Source organism: Tursiops truncatus, chromosome 5 (assembly GCF_011762595.2).
Source record: "Tursiops truncatus isolate mTurTru1 chromosome 5, mTurTru1.mat.Y, whole genome shotgun sequence".
NCBI lineage: Eukaryota > Metazoa > Chordata > Mammalia > Artiodactyla > Delphinidae > Tursiops > Tursiops truncatus.
Genome location: NC_047038.1, coordinates 85277283 through 85299030, shown reverse-complemented (window position 1 = coordinate 85299030; position 21748 = coordinate 85277283). Strand labels below are relative to the sequence as shown.

The 21748-nt window shown below is 38.0% G+C and overlaps 2 protein-coding genes across 2 annotated transcripts in view; one reads left to right on the top strand and one right to left on the bottom strand.

Moving 5' to 3' along the window:
• The window catches only part of UBA6 (ubiquitin like modifier activating enzyme 6), a 94949-nt gene extending 92534 nt beyond the window's left edge, over positions 1–2415 (top strand). The window contains exon 33 of the mRNA XM_019928098.3: positions 1753–2415. Coding sequence (XP_019783657.1) covers positions 1753–1870 — 118 coding nt within the window. The 3' untranslated portion in view covers positions 1871–2415. The remainder of the gene's footprint in view (positions 1–1752) is intronic.
• Positions 2416–2468: 53 nt separating this feature from the next.
• Positions 2469–19180, bottom strand: STAP1 (signal transducing adaptor family member 1). The gene is given in 5 exon segments (XM_019927991.1): positions 2469–2594; positions 4848–4917; positions 12739–12844; positions 12847–12907; positions 19175–19180. Coding segments are annotated over 5 exon segments (369 nt in total).
• Between the last annotated feature and the right edge of the window lie 2568 nt (positions 19181–21748).

Below are 21748 nucleotides of genomic sequence, written 5' to 3'. Positions count from 1 at the left end.
TAATCTCATTCCTAGATATTTTACCAAAGTTCAATGAACACTTATTTTCACACAAAAATCTGCATATGAATATTTATATAGCTTAATAATTTCACAAAACTGGAAACAACCCTAATATATTTAAATTGGTGAATGGATAAACAAACTGGTACCTCCCTACAGAAAAAGACTATTTATAAATAAAAAAGAGTGAGCTCTAATACACAACACTTGTGTGAATCTATACATTATAATGAGTGAAAGAAATCAGTCTCAGAAGGTTCCATACTGTGATTCCATTTATATGATATTCTGCAAAAATGTTAAACTATAGGAATGGAAACAGATCAGTGGTTGCCAGGGATTGTGTGTGAGAAGAAGGGTTGACTAAAACCGAAAAACATAGGGCTTTTTTTGAGATGATGCAACTTTCTGTGTCTTAATTGTGGTGATAGTTGTCAAAACTCATAGAACTATACACCAAAAAGAGAATTTTATTTATACAAATTAGGTAATTTTTTAAAAGAAAGGAAGAAAAATAACCCCTGTACATAAGATACATCACACTTGGAATCATTCAGTTCACAGCTTCTTCTATATGAAAAGCTCCAAAAGGGCCATACTTTGTTCTCAACACTAAGAATTCCTAGCCCAAGTACATGCAGCTACCCTTCCCTCCTTAACTACTCCGAGTTCTCATGTGAGAGAACATGGGCTAACCTCCTCCAGGATTAGAGACCACATGAAGAGAGTGGTTCAGCCAGCCCCAGCTGACCACCAGCACCAGATGTGCAAATGAGCCCAACTTGGACCATGCAGCTCCAGTCAAGCCACCAGCTGGTTATAGTCCTGTGAATGACACCAAGTGAGACTAGCAGAAGAACTGCCCAACTGAATCCAATCCAAACTGCTGATGTGCAGAGTCGTGAGCAAATAAAACGGTTGTTGATTTAACCACCATGCTTTAGGGGCGGTTTGTTACACAGCATTAGATAACTGACACAATATCATCCATAGAGGAGGCAAATTATATTGGATCCCTCACCCCTTTTTTAAAAAATTATTTTAGAGATGTTACAGGAAATCCTTTCATCTCTGGGGGAAAAAAAGAAGCACATTAATAGCACATTCCCAGAGATTTCTATTAGGTGGTATTTTCCTGCATAAAGCCCAGGCAATGTATTATGCTGACATATCCATAATAACATGTTCATCCTTTGTGGTTATATTTTAAGATAGAGAAGGTCAAAGATGAGAGGGAGAGAGCTGACAGGGCCAATAATCTGTAGTTGACAAAGTGAGACTAAGGGGGGACATGGTGGCAGTTTTTAAATATTTGATGGTTTTAAAGCCAAAAGTTGTATTAATATGTATAAGTTAAAGGAAGAATGTTTCAGACTCAATAGTAGAAATAATTATCTAAAATGAGAGCTGACCAAAAGTGAACTATGCTGCGTTAAAAATCAGTGAGGTGACTGTCATTAAGAATTTACAAACTGGTCACATCTTAGAGACGTTTTCTGTATTGAGTGTGCAGGTGATTCCTATACAGAATGGGACACTATACTGGATAATTTTCTAAAGTTCCTTCAGACTCTAAGTTTATTAAAATTATTTGGCATCACAAGAGTCATACCCATGTTTTAAAACTTGGACCTTTAAAGCTTGCCGTCCTTTTAATTAGTGAGACTTTCCAGATATGCCCTGATGCGGTAACCAAACCAAGTTGTTTTGCCTCATAATCTGTAGATATTTTTTCTCTCCTGCTTACAGCTTGTCAAGTGACCATGTGCACCAGGGATTGTTTCAAAGGATGGAAAGAAACTGTCACATCCAGCCTGCCCTGCTTTGCCAAAAACTGCACTACAAACAGGGCTTTGTGGTCATGTGAACTGTGTACTTGCACTGGGTCTCATGCTTGGTTTAATGGTCTGCTACCACTATTTTGAAATTCTTAATAACTTATGAACAAGGGGCCCCATAGCCAATCCTAACTACGATCTTCATCTGTAGTTCCTCACTACCCACCCACTACTTGTTATCTTGCACTCTGCCTTCTGCCTTTACAGTGGAATAAGACTGCACTCTCAATTCATCTGTTGCCTACTGGCCAATCCCCATAGTGTCCCCTTAATCCGCATCCATTTTCATGTCTCAAGCATCTGACATTGTTGACAGACCATACCTTTAAATTCCCTGTTTGGTTTCTGTGACTCTGTATGGCTTTCTTCTCATCAAATTTGTTTGATAAAGTTGAGTAGAATGATGGAATGAAGTTAATAGTCACAATACATGCCTCAGGATTTTTTTCTCTAAAGTGGGCCTATACTCCATCCACCAGGATTTATTGGTACTTCCCTTATTTTCACAGGGTCAGTGACAAAATGATTTCCAAATGGATAAATTTAAAGGCTAAACTATATAATCCTACCTGGTTGGTATTACAAATCATATGTAGGTTTCTTTGTTGTTGTTTTGTTTTCCTTTTCTTAATATAGCAATGAAGTGAAGAACATACCAAGGGTTTCATCAGTTGAATATATAAATGGTCGTAAATTTCCTCGAGTCTCCTTCACGAAATAATCAATGACGCTGAAAAGATTTGGGAGTGTTACCTGTATACAGAGAATAAGAGAAGGTCAGTGTCACCTGTGTAAAGATAGAGTAAGAGAAAGCTCAAATGAAATCTAATGGAGATTACTGTGTATTTCCTATCCTCCAGAAAATCGTGTCAATTCCTCACTTCAATAGCTTACTGAATGGCCAGGGTTTTACCTACCCATGCATTTTCTTTCTCCTTTATAACCGTATCTAATTCCCTATAAAGAAATTACCCCTTTCCTATTGTATACAGTTTGGTGGACAATAATTAGTTACTCTGCTCTTTCCCAGTTACTGTATGAGAATGTGATTCAAGTTAGGCCCAAAAAAGCTCCCTTCCTGAAATTTGAACTTGAGTAGAGGATCAAGAAAGCAGATTCCTAATCAGATGATGCTTAGTACAAGTAACTGCTTCCTAGTCCCTGAAGGTTTTCTAGCCTTCCAGTCATTCTATGGGCTTCCTATGTTCTTAAATTCTTTTTTTTGCTTGTTAGCCACTTTCTTCTGCTTGAAACTAAAGACCCCTTTAAAGCCAGAGAACTTAGCGTTTTAATATCTCATTGTAACAGGCTAATTTACTTGGCTAGGAGTAACTAAAATGTCTTGCTACCCCCTAAGCCAATATTTTTTGGCAAGTAAAACCAGGTTAAACCTGAATATCCCTGGTAAACTTAAAGAGGAAAAAGAATTCACAAAATGACAACCTGGTTGAAGGGTAGGATTGAGGAGTATGAAAGGTGAAAGAATAATCCAGGCTGTTCACTTTGTGTACACTGGGGACTGTTGGGGCTAATGACAGATAAATGAGCCCCAGTTCACCTGTTGCAGAGGCACATTCTTCCTCCCCAACCATTGCTTCCAGTCACTTGGTTATTTGAATTATCCTTCAGCAATCGAATTCTCTGTTTCCTTCATTAGAATTTCTGAAAAAGCCCAGTCAGGCGTGGACATGAGAACTGACAATCTCTGGGAGGCATTTATGGCAAAGATGCAAGTGGGGTATATGAAGCAGCTGCTGTCTTGCTCTTGGTAAAGGTCTGCACTCTAAGGGTTATGGCCAGAACATAAGAAATTCAACACTACACTCCCTTTCTCTGATCAATACAATGGGCCTGGAGAGGCAGAGGAACTAGGAGCTCAATTTTAGAGAAGATACCATAAACATCTTCAAGACCTATCGAATCCATTTAAGTGATAGCACTTTCCTGACTCAGTCTTCCCACCACTGCAGCCTGACATTACAGATGCTTCCTTTCCCCAGCATCCCGGACCACAGGCCACATTACTTCATTGTCATTGGCTGAAACCAGTGTAAATACCAGTTTTTCCACCTGTATAATAGGTGCTACCTCAGGGTAATGATAAAGATTAAATTAGATGGCGTGTGTGAAGTATTTGGCTCTGTGCCTAACATAGTATCGAATGGTTATAACTACAAGTCAGTTGGGGTAGGAGAGGGGTTGAATACAAGGAAGAAATCCTTTCTTCACTACTTCGTACTATCAAGAGGGGAATTTCTGAACTTCTGCATGGTGGGTATTAAAGGACCAGGCATTTAAAGATTTTTTTTCCCATTAGAAATAAGAACATTGGGGGCTTCCCTGGTGGTTAGGAATCCACCTGCCAATGCAGGGGACACAGGTTTGAGCCCTGGTCCGGGAAGATCCCACATGCCACGAAGCAACTAAACCCATGCGCCACAACTACTGAGCCTGCGCTCTAGAACCTGTGAGCCACAACTACTGAAGCCAGCGCTCCTAGAGCCCGTGCTCCGCAACAAGAGAAGCCACTGCAATGAGAAGCCTGTGCACCGCAACGAAAAGTAGCCCCCGCTCTCTGCAACTAGAGAAAGCCCGCGCACAACAACGAAGACCAAACGCAGCCAAAAATAAATAAATAAAATAAATAAATTTATAAGTAAGCACATTGGAATACTTGTATACTTCTAATTAGAAGATGTAAAATAGATGCTTAACAAAAATATTTTTCTCTCCCTGAGATAATTATATTGATAAAGATCTTCAGAGAAAGAAAGAAGTGGGAAGAATTGATAGCAGATGATCTACTCTGCCTCCCCCACCTGCTCTTGCATCTCATTTCTCACCCTGGATGTCTGCTACCTTCAGGACCCGTTAACATGGCTGTTTTTCGCCAGCACTATGTTCCTAGGCAAGGAGTCTGCTTTCCCAACTTACTTTGAATTCTATAAGGTAGGTTTGGGAGGAAGCAGGAGAAAATTAATCAACAAAAAGGAAATAGTTACTTACAGGTTTTTCCAGTTCAATAGTGTAGTTTTTTCCTACACTCATCACTTTGTAGTGCTTGATTCTTGGCAGGCTAAAAAAAAAAGAAAGTTCATCTTCATTTAAGTATACTATTGGGTCAAATCAAAATAAAGTGAGTATAAAATATCACCTGTACAGTAAAACTATGTTCCCATTACTCTAGTTTTCTATGTCTCTTTTTGGGGGTTTATACACTAGGGATATAGGAAACCTGGGTCATTGAGTGGATGCATGAGAAAGAATGAGATGAAAAAAGGAATCAAGAACTGAAAATCTTTCAGGCAGAAACGTTTTTTAAATGCCAGTAATTTATAAAGTAGACAATATTATAAAATCCTATGTAGGTATGTATACGTCAAATCTATATTCTCTATATTAAAAGGGAAGTAGAAAGAATTACTGAAAGCAAATTACTTTCTTCATCACTATTCCTATCAGAATGCCCTCAATAGCTGTTCTTCCTGCTAGCCATATACCACCGTAGATAATCTGCCAACTTCAGGGCTGACTTAGAGATATGGACATGGTAGGTGTTAAGTATTATACAAACATATAGGTGAGAATGTAAGTATAGTAGGTGAATCCTAATGTCTTCCTTTTATGTAGTGACATAGCACTAAATTATTAGCACCCTAGAGATATGGTACTTTTTTACTAGAACTGCTTAAGGATAAGGAGCACATTCAATTCACTTTTGTACTCCAGCATTAGGCACACAGTAAATATTTATAAAACTGAATTTTAAAAAATATTTGGGGGACTTCCCTGGTGGCGCAGTGGTTAAAGATCCACCTGCCAATGCAGGGTACACAGCTTCAAGCCCTGGTCCGGGAAGATCCCACATGCTGCGGGCAACTAAGCCCGTGCACCACAACTACTGGGCCTGTGCTCTAGAGCCCGTGAGCCACAACTACTGAAGCCCACACGCCACAACTACTGAAGCCCACATGCCTAGAGCCCGCGCTCTGCAACAAGATAAGCCACCACAATGAGAAGCCTACACACTGCAACGAAGAGTAGCCCACACTCGCCAAAACTAGAGAAAGCCCGTGTGCAGCAACAAAGACCCAACACAGCCAAAGTAAATAAATTTATTTATTTTAAAAAAATATTAGGAACCCATCTAATAGTGCTGTTTGCTAGAACTAATTTATACTGAGAGCAGAAATCAGTATGTTTGCCTTGATTCATATGGCAGTAGTGTCAGGACCAAGACTTTTTCTAATGTTGAAAAGTTAATAGCATTTATTACGCCTCCATTGCTTGAAAGACAAACTAATTCAACATCTGTCCAGTTTACAGAAGCTGCCTGAGAAAAATTGTTTATCAGGTTAAGTTTGTCTACAAGGCCTCCCACATTCTTTTTCATCACTCCTCTCTCCATTTCCAGGTCACATTCCTCTGGGACTGAACTACAATTCTCCTTAAGGGACTCTCTCATCATCTACTGTGATATCCAAATCTCTTAATTGGATGTCACATTGGAAAACAGCTAATAATTTTTTCCAATCACTATAGAGCTTTATTCTCAAAACATGGGATAAAACCTAACCAACCCTCTTCCCTCCTAAAGAAAACCAAAAATAATTTCCTAGTGCTGAACCTTCAGGAATCAGTCACCGGCTGGTGAAGGAAAACTTCGGATGGAGGAAATCCTACAAGTACCCTCTTCTGGGGTGGCTGGCTCTGGCCTTGTCTTTGTCTCTACATGAAAAGACCTTTATAATCATACTCTTGAAAACTCTCACCAATTTCCATTAGAATTCTTTTATTCCTATGACATAAGTGATTATTATTCCTTGGAAGACTGATAGAAAGCTTGAAAGGCATGACCTTTATAACCAGAAAGATCTAGGTTCAAATTCTGGTTCTGTTGTATGAACTCTCTGAGCCTCATTTCTTCACCTATAAAATGGAAATGGTGATGCCTGTTTCACAGTGCTGTTGTGAATAAATGTGTGAAAAATCCTTACTATTGTACAATGTCTGTCACATGTAGACAGTAAATTATAACTATTTTTTACTACTTTTTAAATGCATTTTTTTAACTTAGTAGTTTCTGTAATTCTCAGTTTCTTCACTTGTAAAACATGGAAAATACTGTCTGTCTCAGTTTTTATTGTGCCTGAAGGAAATGTTTGTCAAGCATTTAACAGAGCACCCACAAATGTACCCCATAAGTGGGGACAGTGATTGTTAATAATAGCCATCATATCATCATCATCATCATCATCATCATCCATGGCAAAGCTGTGGGAGGAAAAGCAGCAATAGTTAACAGAGTCTCTTGGAACTTTTGACTAATAGGACTAAGTGCTAAGGCAGAAAATAAGGTAGAAAAAAAATTCCATTGAAGTCACTTAGGTTTTGACTCTCATTTCAGACCTGTGTTTTTCTTTCATATTTTTTTTCCAAAGGAATAAAGAGGGGGAAAAAACTAGATTGATAAAATTTGCTATATTGAGGTTTCCTGATTACAACCTCAAAAAAGAAGTAACCTGTCTTTAAAAAGATATATGTGGCCTTAAATATGGTTATAAATACTGTTCTTAGCTCCTGACCCCAGTTTTTGCAGAGGAATGAATTTTGGGTAAATATTTTCTATTGCTTTCTTGGCTAATGGCTTTCCAAAGTGTTTATACTTCTAGCTTGCCACGTACTCATAACAATTTTAAGAAAACAAAACCAAATTATGAAGTTTGTTGTAAGAATAGCTTTATGTCTTATGAATTCACACACCACTGGACTGGGTAAAAGTGGATGATATTTTGCATCAAGAGAGGAGTCACCTGATAATTTGCCATTGAAGGACTTTTGCTTCTTCCTGAGAACTAAAATCTTTTCTCCCACAGTTGATTTGTTAACAGATGGAGATAATTTTACTTTCAAGTACTGCTTTGTAAACCAACTTGTCCTTTTTAGCTAGTGTTTTACCAGGCACACTGGTCTAAACTTGCATGGCTGAACATTTCTCCTACAACCTGTAAGAGAGTGAATTGGTTTTGTGGGTAACACAGGTGCTTCCTAATAGTCTAGATTTCTGCCAAAGTCTTTACAGACTACTGCAATACAGTCTAACCAGCTAAACTTCTACTACTCTCTACAACTGCTATTCTTTAAAATTGTGACCTGTTAAACAGAATATATTAAATCCAGGCATTTCAAAAGACCTATTTTGAGGCATTAGAGAACACATAATGATAATCCTTAACATCATAGATATATCTGGCTCATAAGGAATATTTGTGCAAAAACAGTTAAAGTTTTTCCTAGCCACTTTCAGATATAAACTATTCCCCAAAGCCTAAATAAGCACATACTGACTCCAGTGTTAGAATGCTCTAGTTTGACCACTCTACCTCACTCCTTGCTTTCTAAATATAAACGTTTCTTGAGAGTGGAGGGATGATCAGTTTTATGAAATGTCATAAACTTTTATGACTGTTAGCTGTACAAGCATGAATTTCTATGTGAATTTAAACTGGAAGTATGTTTACTAAAAATAGACATGTAATTTTGATATGAACTCCTTTGCCAGACTCTAATGAGGTTAAATATAACTTAAATACAATATGAATAAACACTGTGACATTAGATCTATATCCTAAGTATAGAAACTCATTGCATTTGGTCACAACCCATATTTACAACAGAAAACGCTGTTATTTCTCATAGCTCACTCGTGCGGAAAATGCAAATCAAAAGTTGGACTAATTTAGACCACCTTAAAAGAGATCTTGCTGCTATTGTGCAGGAAATATACAGTCTTTAAAGAGCCATTAGATCTCAGGATTTTGTTTATTTCATGCAGAACAGTAGCACAGGGTTCACATGCAAATGGATCAAACAATCCAACCAAGAAAAGTATGAAAGAAAAAAGTCACTTCCTTGTGTGATCTAATTTAACTTTCAATCAGTTAGATTAAATTTCTTTTTTAAAAAATCTGTGAGAGCTGCATAGCACAGGGAGATCAGCTCCGTGCTTTGTGACCACCTAGAGGGGTGGGATAGGGAGGGTGGGAGACGCAAGAGGGAGGAAATATGGGGATATATGTATATGTATAGCTGATAACACACCATTGTAAAGCAATTATACTCCAATAAAGATCTTTAAAACAAAATTTTGTGAGATAATTTTTTTTTGCTAATTAAGAATTATTAAAATTTTTTAAAATTTCATTTACAAAACCTTAAGGTGGCTCAGAATAAAACCCAAAAGATATGCAGTACTTTATTAAAAAATATGTAAAACGTTATTGAAGGGCATTAAAGAAGAGTTAAATATTGACACACAAGAGGACAAGATCTCCAGGTAACAATACGGACTAATCCAAAAGCATGTCCTCAGGGTAAACATGAAGTTGTGGGTTGGTGAGTACAATATATCACTTCCATAAAACTTAAAAACATAAAACAATGCTATACAATAACTGTGGGACAAACATATGTAGAAAAAGGAGAAAGTAACCTAAAGTGTGTACCTTCCCAGGACAGTGGTTGGGGGTGGGGAATGCGTATGGCGGGAGGCGGGCAGATATGGAGTGTTTGGTTTGTCTCAGGGAGGATTTGAAACACGGCAGTCTCAGCTTCAGATCTGACGCTAACAATTCCTCTAGGCTCTATGCCAAGTTCGTGGACTGCTGGTGGAGAAGGGCCAGAGGTTCAGGGTACCTGCCTCCCACCCCGACCCCTACCGCCGCCCTCGAGCCAGCTCCTAGCTGAGACCGGCTCCATCCAGTCACTGCCCTGATCAGATGCTCCTCAGGTAAGAGGCGGGCCCAGGAGCCACCTCGCCATGGACCTGGGTTCAGCTGTGTGACTTTGGGCAGGCTGCTGCCCTCCACAGGCTTCATTTTCGAATTTTGTAAAATGGGATGTTATGTGGAATAAATTTGAATTCAGTTTTGTATCCTCTTATTTTTTAAAGTGGAAGTAAACAGTTAAAAGACATTCTGTATTTTATGTGATATTCAATTTCCTAAACCCAAAAAAGGACAGACTCCTTTACCAGGATATACTAAATAGAAAATTTCACTTTTCTCCCAGGAGTTCTTATAAGCTCACTGATATTTAATGCCAGTCATAACTTTTATTTGTTTTGGATTTGTTTCAAGGTAGCCAATTAAATTATAAATCAAGTAAATTATCATGAATAATCCATGATATTCTATCATATTAGTTGAAAAACCCTTAATTCCAAATGTTAGCCTATAATAAACAGAAAAAAAAATGAAACCACAAGATGATTAAGCTGACATAGATATTCATTGTGGAAAAATACACACACATACACACACACAAACACACACACACAGATTCTCTTACTTCACACAGACTCAGGATCTGATTTACCATCTAACATTCTTGCCACATGGCTAGTGTATAAAGACAAGTCTCTGTATATATGAAGTAATTGGCAAGTGAATGAAGCTTCTTGGGTTGTAGCTCATACTAGCATTGCAGCCACATGCCATAATTTTAATTTTGTCCTATAAGTGACTATTTTCTTTTTACTGCCTTTATTCACTTGCCAGTGTCTTCATATTTAATCTATTTAGAATTATTGATATTTATATATGGATCAGTAGCTAGATTCCTAGACAGATGTGTTATAGCTTAAAAAAAAATAGAATATTATCCACAGAAAGAATGGCAAATTCAAGAATCAAAGTTCTGTTTAAGCTCTTATATGAAAGATAATCATGTACTGAATATTTTCATTTAGGACAAAAATCACTATATTTCAATTATATTATCAGTTGTAAAAATGTTAACTAAGCCAGAGTCCCTATTGAAATGCAAGTTTTTATAGACTCTGAGGGAAGGAGTAGACTTTAAAAGATACAATCACCATCGCTACACAGAAAAATCAACTTTTGCATGTAAATGTTACTGACTTTATCAAAGGTAAACCATTTCACTAGAAAGAAATTATTAACCTTAACAAGAGGCTCCTAAGTGATTCTTTTTATAGAAAAGTCAGATTATGTCACTTCTTTATTCATCAGAGGCCAACGGGCCTCTCATTATCATTCACAGTATAACTCTTTTCCCTACAATGACCTGTAGGGCTTAGAGCTGTCAGCCCTACCCCCACTTCTGGAATCTCATCTCCTAACCCTTTCTCCTTGCTCACTCCACTGTAGTCCCAGTGGCCTCTTGTGTTGTTGTTGTTCTTTTTTAAACTCCAAGTGTTTTTTTTCTTATTTTTTAAAAATTATTTATTGATTTATTTATTGGCTGTGTTGGGTCTTCATTGCTGCGTGTGGGCATTCTCTAGTTGCAGAGAGCGGGTGCTACTCTTCGTTGCGGTGTGTGGGCTTCTCAGAGCGCAGTCTCAGTAGTTGTAGCACACGGGCTTAGCTGCTCCGCGGCATGTGGGATCCTCTGGGACCAGGGCTCAAACCCATGTCCCCTGCATTGGCAGGCGGGTTCTTAACCACTGCGCCACCAGGGAAGTCCCTGGCCTCTTGTTTGTGAACAACCCAAGCCTTCTCCTACCTCTAGCCTTATGCACTGGTTGCCTGGAATGCTCTTGTCCTACATATTGGTATGGTTTGTTCCCTCACTTCCTTCAGGTCTCTGCCTAAATGTCAGTTAACAAAGGAGGATTTCCTTGACCACTCTATATTAAATAAACAACAACAGCAACTAGAAAAATTTCTCTCTATATCACCTCTGAGAGTTCCCATCTCCCTCATCCTGCTTTATTACTTCCATAGACCTTATCATCATATACATGACTTTTTTTTTCTTTTTTTTTTTGTGGTACACGGGCCTCTCACTGTTGTGGCCTCTTCCATTGCAGAGCACAGGCTCCGGACGCGCAGGCTCTGGACGCACAGGCTCAGCGGCCATGGCTCACGGGCCCAGCCGCTCCGCAGCATGTGGGATGTTCCCGGACCGGGGCATGAACCCGTGTCCCCTGCATCAGCAGGCGGACTCCCAACCACTGCGCCACCTGGGAAACCCCTGCACTTCTTATTTTATAGTAAATATTATAGTCAATGAAAAGTCTATTTTTTCAGCAGAAAAAAATTTGGCAGTATATACAGTACACCAAGATGTTGAAAGAGAATATCTCTGAGTGGTGGGACAAGGAATAATTTTAATTTTCTTTCATTTATCTAATAAATATGCATTACTTTTTTATTGAGAAAAAAAGAAAAAGAAAAAGCAGTCTAGATGCCTTTTAACCTATCAGTCCATCAGTTGTCCCTGGTTTCAGCTGAGTGATGGCTAGCAGGTTTCATTGATTATAGTACAGAAAGAATACACATCAGAACCTGATGTCAAAGATGGTACCAGGACAAGTTTCATTGACAAGAAGATGAACATTCCAGGGTTCACAGTCTTAGTCACATTTTTCAACAATATAAGAGTTAAAAAACAAATGTAGCCTGTTGCTGACTTCAGGATGTTCTGTGCCTCTTCATTTCCAACAACACCTTACCACTTTACACATGTCTTCCTCAAAGTACGAGCCCAAGACTAATCACTGATTGATCAATTGAATAAAGCATTCAGGTATTTTAAATCTTTGGTATAATTTCCTGGTAGAAACTCAGTCAATCATAGAGTTGCATGGTGAAAAAACCTCTTTCCTTCCTTCTACATAGCAGTTTTATTTAGGTTTGTTCTTTGGAAAAAATCTATTTAATCTAAAGGTGTGGTAAGAGGCTTGGTTCAAATCTGCATTTTGCATTTTGTGATATGACATAGAGGAAATGTGACATGTACTCATAGATATACTGTATATCCACAAGACAACTTATTGTCCCTGGTTTAACGAGTCCAGTGACTAACTCTCCTTGATAATTAGAAATTAATTTTAACAATCTAATAAGTAAACTGAAGTTCATGGTGCACTTACGCTGGCATAGGGTTCAATACATCCACATAATCTTCAATTGGTTCCTTCCCTTTTTCAGGAAATGAACTCAGTGTCCGCTCTGTCTCAATTCTCCTTTTCTTTTCCCTAAGGCTTCATGCAGTCTAATTACTTGCCCAGGAAGGAGTGACACATGTAGGGGAACTGACAGCTGAAACCAATTAAAGCCATAGGCAAACAAGAAAGACAGCAGAGTAACTGGTTTTAGCAAAGATGAGCCTGTTCTGGTCCTAAGGAGCTTCTGTTACCTGACAGACATGGATGGATTGTATCATGAATAGAGGATCTTGGTATTTTAGAACTGCCTCTAAACCAGCTAGAACCTGCACAGGGCGCCTGACTAGAAAGAAACATTCCTTTTGATCTGGTCCAAAGCTAAGTATACTCACCTGGCACCACAAGCTGATTCAAGTAACATCAAACCTCTCATTTTTTATTCTGAGCTCGCTGGATCTCACTGCCAGGGAAGTCCTGGAGTGCCTGCAAGTTGCCCGGCTGTCCCACAGATAACCTGGAATAAGCTCCACCAACCATATGGCAACATGGGGTCAAGATGGAACTGTTCTTTAAATGACTGAGAATCAGCAATGAGAGGTCTATATTTTCGTGTGTTTGTGTTTGTATTTTGAATTTTCACTCACACATTAGGATTATGATACTGCTCTATTAAATTTTTAAAAAATCTTTTCTAGAAATGTGTTTGGATTAAGTCACCTATATTCTCCTGATCTATATTCATACCCCTAATTTAGACTTCATTATGACCAGCTATGTACTCTTAGAAGTTATAATCTAAATGGTAAAATATTTTTCTTCATGTGACACAACCTAGCCTATATTTTGAGGCAGCTGTGTCTGAATATCATCTTGATCTCCAGAGTGGGGTGCACGCTTTCCAGGGGGTGTATAAGAAAGTCCTTTGGAGTCTGGGAAGAAAACACTAGAACTTCATTTTCTATTTACACATTATCTTATTAATTCCTATTATTGTTTATATTTTATCACATGTGTGTATATATATGAAATTTGAGACTATCCTTCTGCATAACTAATAATCAGTAAGTCTTTTTCCCTTATATACCAATCCTGAAAAAAATAATAGAATGAGGAAAAACTAATGAAGCAGCTGTTCCTTATTAGTTACCTATTATGCCCCAAGCATTATGCTATTGCAAATCCTCACAGCAATGCTACAAGATAGGTATTGTTATCCCTACTTTACAAATTTAAAAAACAGGCTCAGAAAGATTAAATAACTAGTCCAGAGTCACATAGCTAGAAAGTTGTGGAACCAGGACTCAAACTCCAGTTTAATTAATTCAAAAGCAATGTCTCTGCACTTTGAACTATAGTCTGTGTTTCTCAAACTTCTACTAAAGTTGCCCTAACAACAGCATGGTATAAATGTATATACAGAGTGATCTGGGAACATAGTAAAAGACAATATTTATAGAGCACAACATTAGAGGCAAATTGTTATCTTTTGATAATTCACATGAATTTTATTTTAATTCTGTACCATATCTATGTACATTATAATTTAAAAAATAATGCTTTTTATCCTTACCTCAAGGAAAAAACTAAGAACAAATCTTTTTGGCCAAAATGTCAAGTATAATTAGTGTTCTAGGAAGATGCACCCCAAGTTTTTTCCGGTGGTTTTAGTGTATTCCTTGACACCTAATCACATACACTTGGTAAGTGTAAGAAGTGCCAGGCCAAACACACGATGATGCCTTTCCACAACAGAGGGAGGGAATGTGTTTCTCCCTCCCCTTAAGTCAATATGCCTTTCACATATCTAACGGGCCCACTCTTCTACCTTCCTATGACTTTCCTACATGGTAGTTGACCCTCAAACTTTTACTTGTTTTTGGCTGAGAGAAAGAACCAGCATCCATCATCTTGGTAAAGTGCAGTCCTTATTTCATGTGAATGCAAGGCCTTTACTTAGAAACTAGCTTTGGATAAAGTCTGTATTTAACTGACCCTAACAAACATTGGAAGTTTTCATGTCCTCTAAGAGTATTAGAAAACATGGTGCTCCTTAGGGAGCTCGTTAGTTATCAAAGTACTTCATGTTTATTAGACAGTTGCTACAGTAGTTTTATTTAAAATAATGGTAGTTATTTAAAATAATGGTAGTTAACAAAAACAAAAAAAACAAAAAATAATGTCCTTCCTACCTCTGTTATTGTGAGAATGAAGCCTCTCCATTCTTCCCCACTTTCTGTGCTGTCTAAAGATATAGACAAAAACAGATAAAGACAAAAAAAAGAAAACACATGAATGACTATGAACACTAATACTTTTATTAACTTCAAGTAACTTTAGAATTTCATATGATTGTTTTATAAGTCTCGAAATAGTGTAAGCCATCAAAACCCAGCAAGATTGACAAAATGCATATTCTTCTATTGAAGCACATTGCTTTAAAAAGTCAGTTGTATTTTTAAACCACTTACAATCAGTTAAAAGGAAGAAATAATTCATTTTTCTTTGTGCTTAGAATTATTAATGTGTATTTGTTATGAAATATTTCAATAATTTCTTTTGTAGGAAGTACATAGCTTTAATCTGTTTGCTTATTAAACAAGTAAAATTTTACATATTAGCTCGAAAAAATTTAAATGTTAGCACACTTATTTCTTTAGTATGTCAATTCATGGTTACTTGCCCCATTGGTATTTTTTTCTTTTTCTTTTTTTTTTGCGGTATGCGGGCCTCTCACCATTGTGGCCTCTCCCGTTGCGGGGCACAGGCTCAGGACGAGCAGGCATGGCTCACGGGCCCAGCCGCTCCACGGCATGTAGGATCCTCCCAGACCAGGGCACGAACCCGTCCTGCATCAGCAGGCGGACTCTCAACCACTGCGCCACCAGGGAAGCCCCCCACCATTGGTATTTAACACTAACTGGCTTTAAGTTTGAGGCAACCAGGTAGGACCAATGTAGTTACTTCCCATTACCTTAGTAGTTAGTAAGTTACCTTAAAAACTTCCAATTCTTAGCTCTAAATATTACTAATATAGCCAACATTTATTAAGTGCTTACAAGTGGCACTGTTCTAAGCGCTTCACATATATTAGCTGATTTAATCATGACAATTTTGCAAAAAGTACTCTTTTTAAAATTTCATTTTGTAGATTTATTCGTTTAGCAGATACTCACTGAGTGTCTTTAAGTTCTGGGCACTATTCTATGTACTGGTTTACATCAGAGAATAAAACAAAAATACTTATTCTCATAGGGTTTAGGGTCTAGCAAGGGGCAATAAATAATAAACATAATAGTGAGTAAATGTTATAGTGTCAGATGGAAATAAATGAGAAAATGTAGAGAAGAGTTAAAAGAGATTGGGAATGCCATTAAGGGTTTGGGGAGGGGAAAAGAGTTGCAATTTTAATAAAGTGGCCTAGGTAGGCCTCAGTAAGAGGGTTACATCTGAGTAAAGACTTATGGGTGAAGAAACCAAGGCAATAAAGAGGGTAAGTAAATTGTCTACAATTACACACTAACAAATAAAACAGCTTGTAGTGGGATAACTGAGGACATGGAAAGGAGACGTGACCCATGAGCACCCCCCAGCAAACTGGGGGCTGGCGAATAAGCCAGAACTGCAAACAGTCCTGATTGCTTTGAGCCCCCCCGGCAAACCGGGGGCATGCGAATAAGCCAGAGTTGTGAACAGTTCTGAATGCTTCGAGTGCCCCCCCCGGCAAACCGGGGACCTGCAAAAGAAGCATTGAGTGCTTTGGGCACTGATCCATGAGATGTCCTCAGTATAAACAGAGTGGTGGAAACGCAAGGAGATGTCCTTGTGCTAGTTCAGTATAATCAAAATAATGGTGGGAACTTTGTGCTGTTCTTGCGCTCAAGGACGAAGCACGGCAGGTGCTCACGAAAGCCAATTATTGCTTGTATAACTAATAAAAACATAGGTTGCTGCTTTGGCACTTCTGAAATGTTAAGAAAACAAGTCTTAAAGTGTAAACCTAGATAATGCTTTAATAAAAGTTACCACAGCAAGACAGACGGCGCTGTTTTGCCTGAGTGAGCGGCAGCCCTCTACTGCTGTGCTTTGGCACAATTCATCTCCTGTGATGAGCTTACTTTCGGCCCTGTCCTAAGAAACTACAACAGCTAGAGTTCAAATCTAGGCATTTGATTCCAATCCTGTGCTCTAAATCACCACATCAGAATCATCCAGGGAGCTTGCTTAAAATGCAGATTCAGAGGCCCCGGTTTGGGGATGTGGCCTTATATTTCCTACATACAAGTGATTCCTGGTACACTAAAGCTTTATGACCACTGCTTTCAAGGTAAATCCAACTACATCTTATTCAGTTGCAAGTTATTCTCTTTATGTTGTAGTTGTTGGTTGACTTTCCTTGGCTCACTTTCAATGCCAATTCAAGAAAAAAATCTTTTCCTATATAGGTGCTGGGTATACAGTGGTGAGTTTAACAAACAGATCTCTGCCTGTGTGGAATTTAGCGTTTTTTGAGATCATGCTTTCACTGCTGAGGGCACGCATTCAATCCCTGGTCAGGGAACTAGGATCCGGTAAGTCACATGGCATGGCCAAAAAATAAATAAAAATACAAATAAATGAAACAAATTAACGGAAAACCAGTTCAACAGCCACTGTAAGTTGCTTTGGTTTGTCAATTTGCAGGTCAATTAATCCTTAATATACCAATGTTCAAATTATGTCTCCCCCCAGCCCCAAACCTACAAAATGGCAAAAATCCTGCTAAAATATTATTGTCCAGTTAGACCTGTCCACAACTTCCAACATCATTGTACCACTGCACCATTACAATAGAAATCCTCTTATAGAGATCTCAAGTTTTAGGTGGTGAATGATGAATTTATAGGTAAGAAAATGTAGTAGAAAAAGTGTTTGGGCAGAGGGAGAGAAGCCAATTTTGCTAGTAACCAGCTCTAGACCTTGAACAAACCAGTTAACTTCTCTGGGACAACAGCTTCTTCACTTCTTGTCTGAAGAGCTGCAATAGGCTTCTTTCCAAGCAGCCTCTTACTTTCCACTCTTTTTCTCTCTGAATCATTTACAATGTAGTGTAATCAAGTTATTCCCCGGTTTCAAACATTTTAATGAATTCTCAGTGCTTTCAGATTCATTCTTTTATTTTTTCATCAGCACTAAATATTTATTGAGCACTAACAATGTGCTCAAGCATCACAAGGTCATTTGTAATAGGGCCCTTTTAAATCGAGACTCCTTAAAAATACTCTCTCTTCTAGTAAATTTGGTTACTCCCAGTTGTCTTAATACCTCATGGTCTTTCCCATCACCTCATACCTTTCCAATCACTGTACACCTTGCTTCAGTACTCTTCCTTCTTGTTAATACAACTCCCTACTTATCCTTGAAGACCCAGATTGAATATATCCTTCTCTATGAAGATTTCCTGAAGCCTTCCCCATTCCCAAGAGGAATGTTTATCACTCTCACCCTGCATTCCCATAGCATTTTATGCATTTTTAATTACAGTGTTTGCCCCATTGTATTTTAGTTATTGGTATAGCCTCTGCATCAATAGGAAATGGAGTTTTTCAAATACAGGGGTTGTGTTGAAGTCAAGGTTGATAAGAAGTAGATTGCAGTAACCATTTATTAAATGAATAACTTCCAGCTGAAAAGTTTTATGATTCTAATTTGGAGAGTTCTTAGCCTCCACTGTGACAGGAGTTTCTTTTTTCTGATATATGTGAACATTGGTTGACATATGATTCTTTTGTTGCCATGTATAACAATCATGTTATTATCAAATTCTTGAAAATACACCAAAATCCAACTATTATAGCCATCATCAGCATCTGTGTCACAGGAATTTGCTATACATCAGGATATATGAAAAATATAACTGAAAACTTTGAGTAAAGTATAATGGATTAACTCATATAAAATCAAAATCTCAGTGCTCTTTTGAGCCATCTATGTTATAATACAATTAAAGTGAATGAATGTACATTTTTAATAATATTTAAGGATCTCTAAAATACTTTACTATCCATTTGATTCAATCAGTAAACATGAATAGGAGCCTCCAATCCCTTTCCAGTACTTCTAAATTTCTGACCTTTGTTTTACTTAATGTTTATTGACGATTTGTCATTTGCATCACAATTCATTGCAGTAAATTTTGAAGATATGTGAACTGTATACATTTATGTTTACAATCCATAAGTGAAAACACAGCTTTAATTTTAATGATTATGTGAAAACTTTGTGCCATAGTGAGTCATTATTACTCAGAAAATGTTTCTGCTAGGTCTTTTGGGACCGAAAAAAAAAGAAAGGTAAAGAATCACTGTTAGCCAGCGAAGTGACATTAGTAGCTGTCAGAGTGGTTTAACTCGCTAAACTTATTAACTGTAGGTTGGTGCCTTACCTCCATTCCAACCCCTTCTAGTGTGTCATTCTTTACCACAAAGACTGAAAAGCTAAAAACTACATTTTCCAGACTTCTTTGCAGTTAGAGAGGGTATGCATTCAATGTTGGCAAGGCAGAGGAGAGACAGAATTCATTCTTTCCCAGCCTTTGGTTTTTCTATAGGCGATTACGGTCTGTAGGCATCTGATTTTTCTGTGGCAATGTTATAAGAAGTCCCAGTGTCTGATCACTAGTTTCATGGGTGTTGATAGTCAAGGCATGGAACAGTGGTTTTCTGATAATGATCGGTGTGAAGTACAGTGTGCTTCTGAAGCCAGAAGCAGTAAGGAGGCTTCTTGCTCAGGAGGCTTCTTATCTGTGGTGGCTTTCTTGACATGGCAGTTTAGTAATTATGGTGGCTTTCTGATTATGCCATGTCAATATGGTTCTGCAGACTTCAGCATTAGGACCAACTTCCCAGTTTTCAGTTTGCTTCATGCAGCTGGCTCTTGGTGGGTCAGTTCTGCAGTGTATCTTTGGGAATCATTCCTGAAAGCCCCAAATACATTATTTCTCCATCCCCCCCAACAATTATGTAAGCAGACAAATGCCTAAATTAGCTATCATGAATTTATGTAACTTACCCCCAGATCAATACAGTTTTCCAATGTCTATAGGAAGAGGTGAAAAGTTATCCTAACATTGGAGGTGCTCCATAATCTAGTTCCATTTTGCAAACATAAGCACCTTTACAATATCTCACAGATTTTCTGTGTCAACAGCACATCATTTCTGCCTCACATCTTTGCTTACAGTTTGTCTTCCTATTTCTTTCATCTTGTAAATCTCTTTCTGTTAGGTATTGCCAGCAAGCTACAGTTTTGGCATTTTATTGTTTACAAATTTCTATAGGCACTTGAATTTACAAATATCTTATATATCATTTCCTGTGCATACTTAGCTTAAAATAATTTCTTATTTTTTTCTAATTATAAGTGGAAAACTTATATACGTCTCAGACAAAATAGAGAAACAATGAAAATCACATGTTATTTCACCATCCATACCATTAGCACTGTTTGGATGGGTACCAATCACTTTTTTGGCACTTTTTCTCTATTTGTATATATTTATGTAATCATGTAAATACTGTAATGATACTTGATAAACTGCATTTTTCAAATAATGTATCCAGAGCACATTTCCAGGTCAATAAGTATGAAGGTACATTATTTAAATTTTTGCCCAGTACTATCAAAGTAATTTAAGTCTTTGCAAGGTTAAAATTATAATGCAGAACTATATCAAACTTTTGAAAATGTAAGTATGTTTTAAATTACAAAAGCTCCTTTTTATGAGATAAGAATTACATTGACTAGAAGTAAACTAGAGGCTACAGAATGGAGACTTAAAGAATAGAGATTTGTTGTCCCCCGTGTTCCTGTTAAGAGAAACAATGTATATATAATAAAGTATAATTGCAACTAAGAATCAAATGGTTGGTGTCAAGGTAACTTAGGAAACTTAACACTGGTCAGTTTATACAGCACTTTAAAATTACCAACTCAGTGCAGACCTTTAAGACCCTGTGCATAACATTGTTTTTTGTTTTGTTTGTTTGTTTGTTTTTTGTGAACGTTGCCGCCACGTATCTGCATATTGCAAGCATACTTTATTAACTTGGCAATTACAGTCCAGTAGAACCTTTGAATCCGAGAATAATTTTGTCAGAAAGGGCTACTAAAGTGACTGTACTTAACAGATGGAGTAAGAACATGAAGAGTAAGGACATTCTCTTACATCAACAATAACATTATAATATCTAAGAAAATTTACAACCCTGTCATGCGATAATCGATATTTTAGTTTTCCACTGTTGCTTAAAGCTCTGTATAGCTTCTTTGATCTGAACCAGACTCTGATCAAAACTCACACATTGCATTTGGTTGCTATGTTTTTCTCTCTCTCTGTCTCTCTCATGTTCTTAATTTTTCAAGTCAAGTTAATTGAGGTATAATTTACAGCAAAAGTTACCATTTTTTGAGGAGCACAGTTCTAAGAGTTTTGACAAATACATATAGTCAGGTAACCACCACCATAAGCAAGACATAAGTTACTTCCACCACTGCAGAAAGTTCCCTCCTGGCTTTTTGCAGTCAGGGTCTTCTTCCGCCATGACATCCATCCTCTGGTAACCAGTGATCTCATTTCTGTTCATATAGTTTTATATAGTCATGTACAGGGACTCATACAGCAGATGGCCTTTGATGTCTGGCTTCTTTCCCTTAGCATGATTTTTTTTTTTTTTTTTGCGGTATGCGGGCCTCTCACTGTTGTGGCCTATCCCGTTGCGGAGCACAGGCTCCGGACGCACAGGCCCAGCGGCCGTGGCTCACGGGCCTAGCCGCTCCGCGGCATGTGGGATCTTCCCGGACCGGGCACGAACCCGTGTCCTCTCAACCACTGCGCCACCAGGGAAGCCCGATTTTTTTTTTTTTAATATTTATTTATTTGGCTGTGCTGGGTCTCAGTTGTGGCATGCGTGCTCTTGGTTTTGGCATGCGGGGTCTAGTTCACTGACCAGGGATCAAA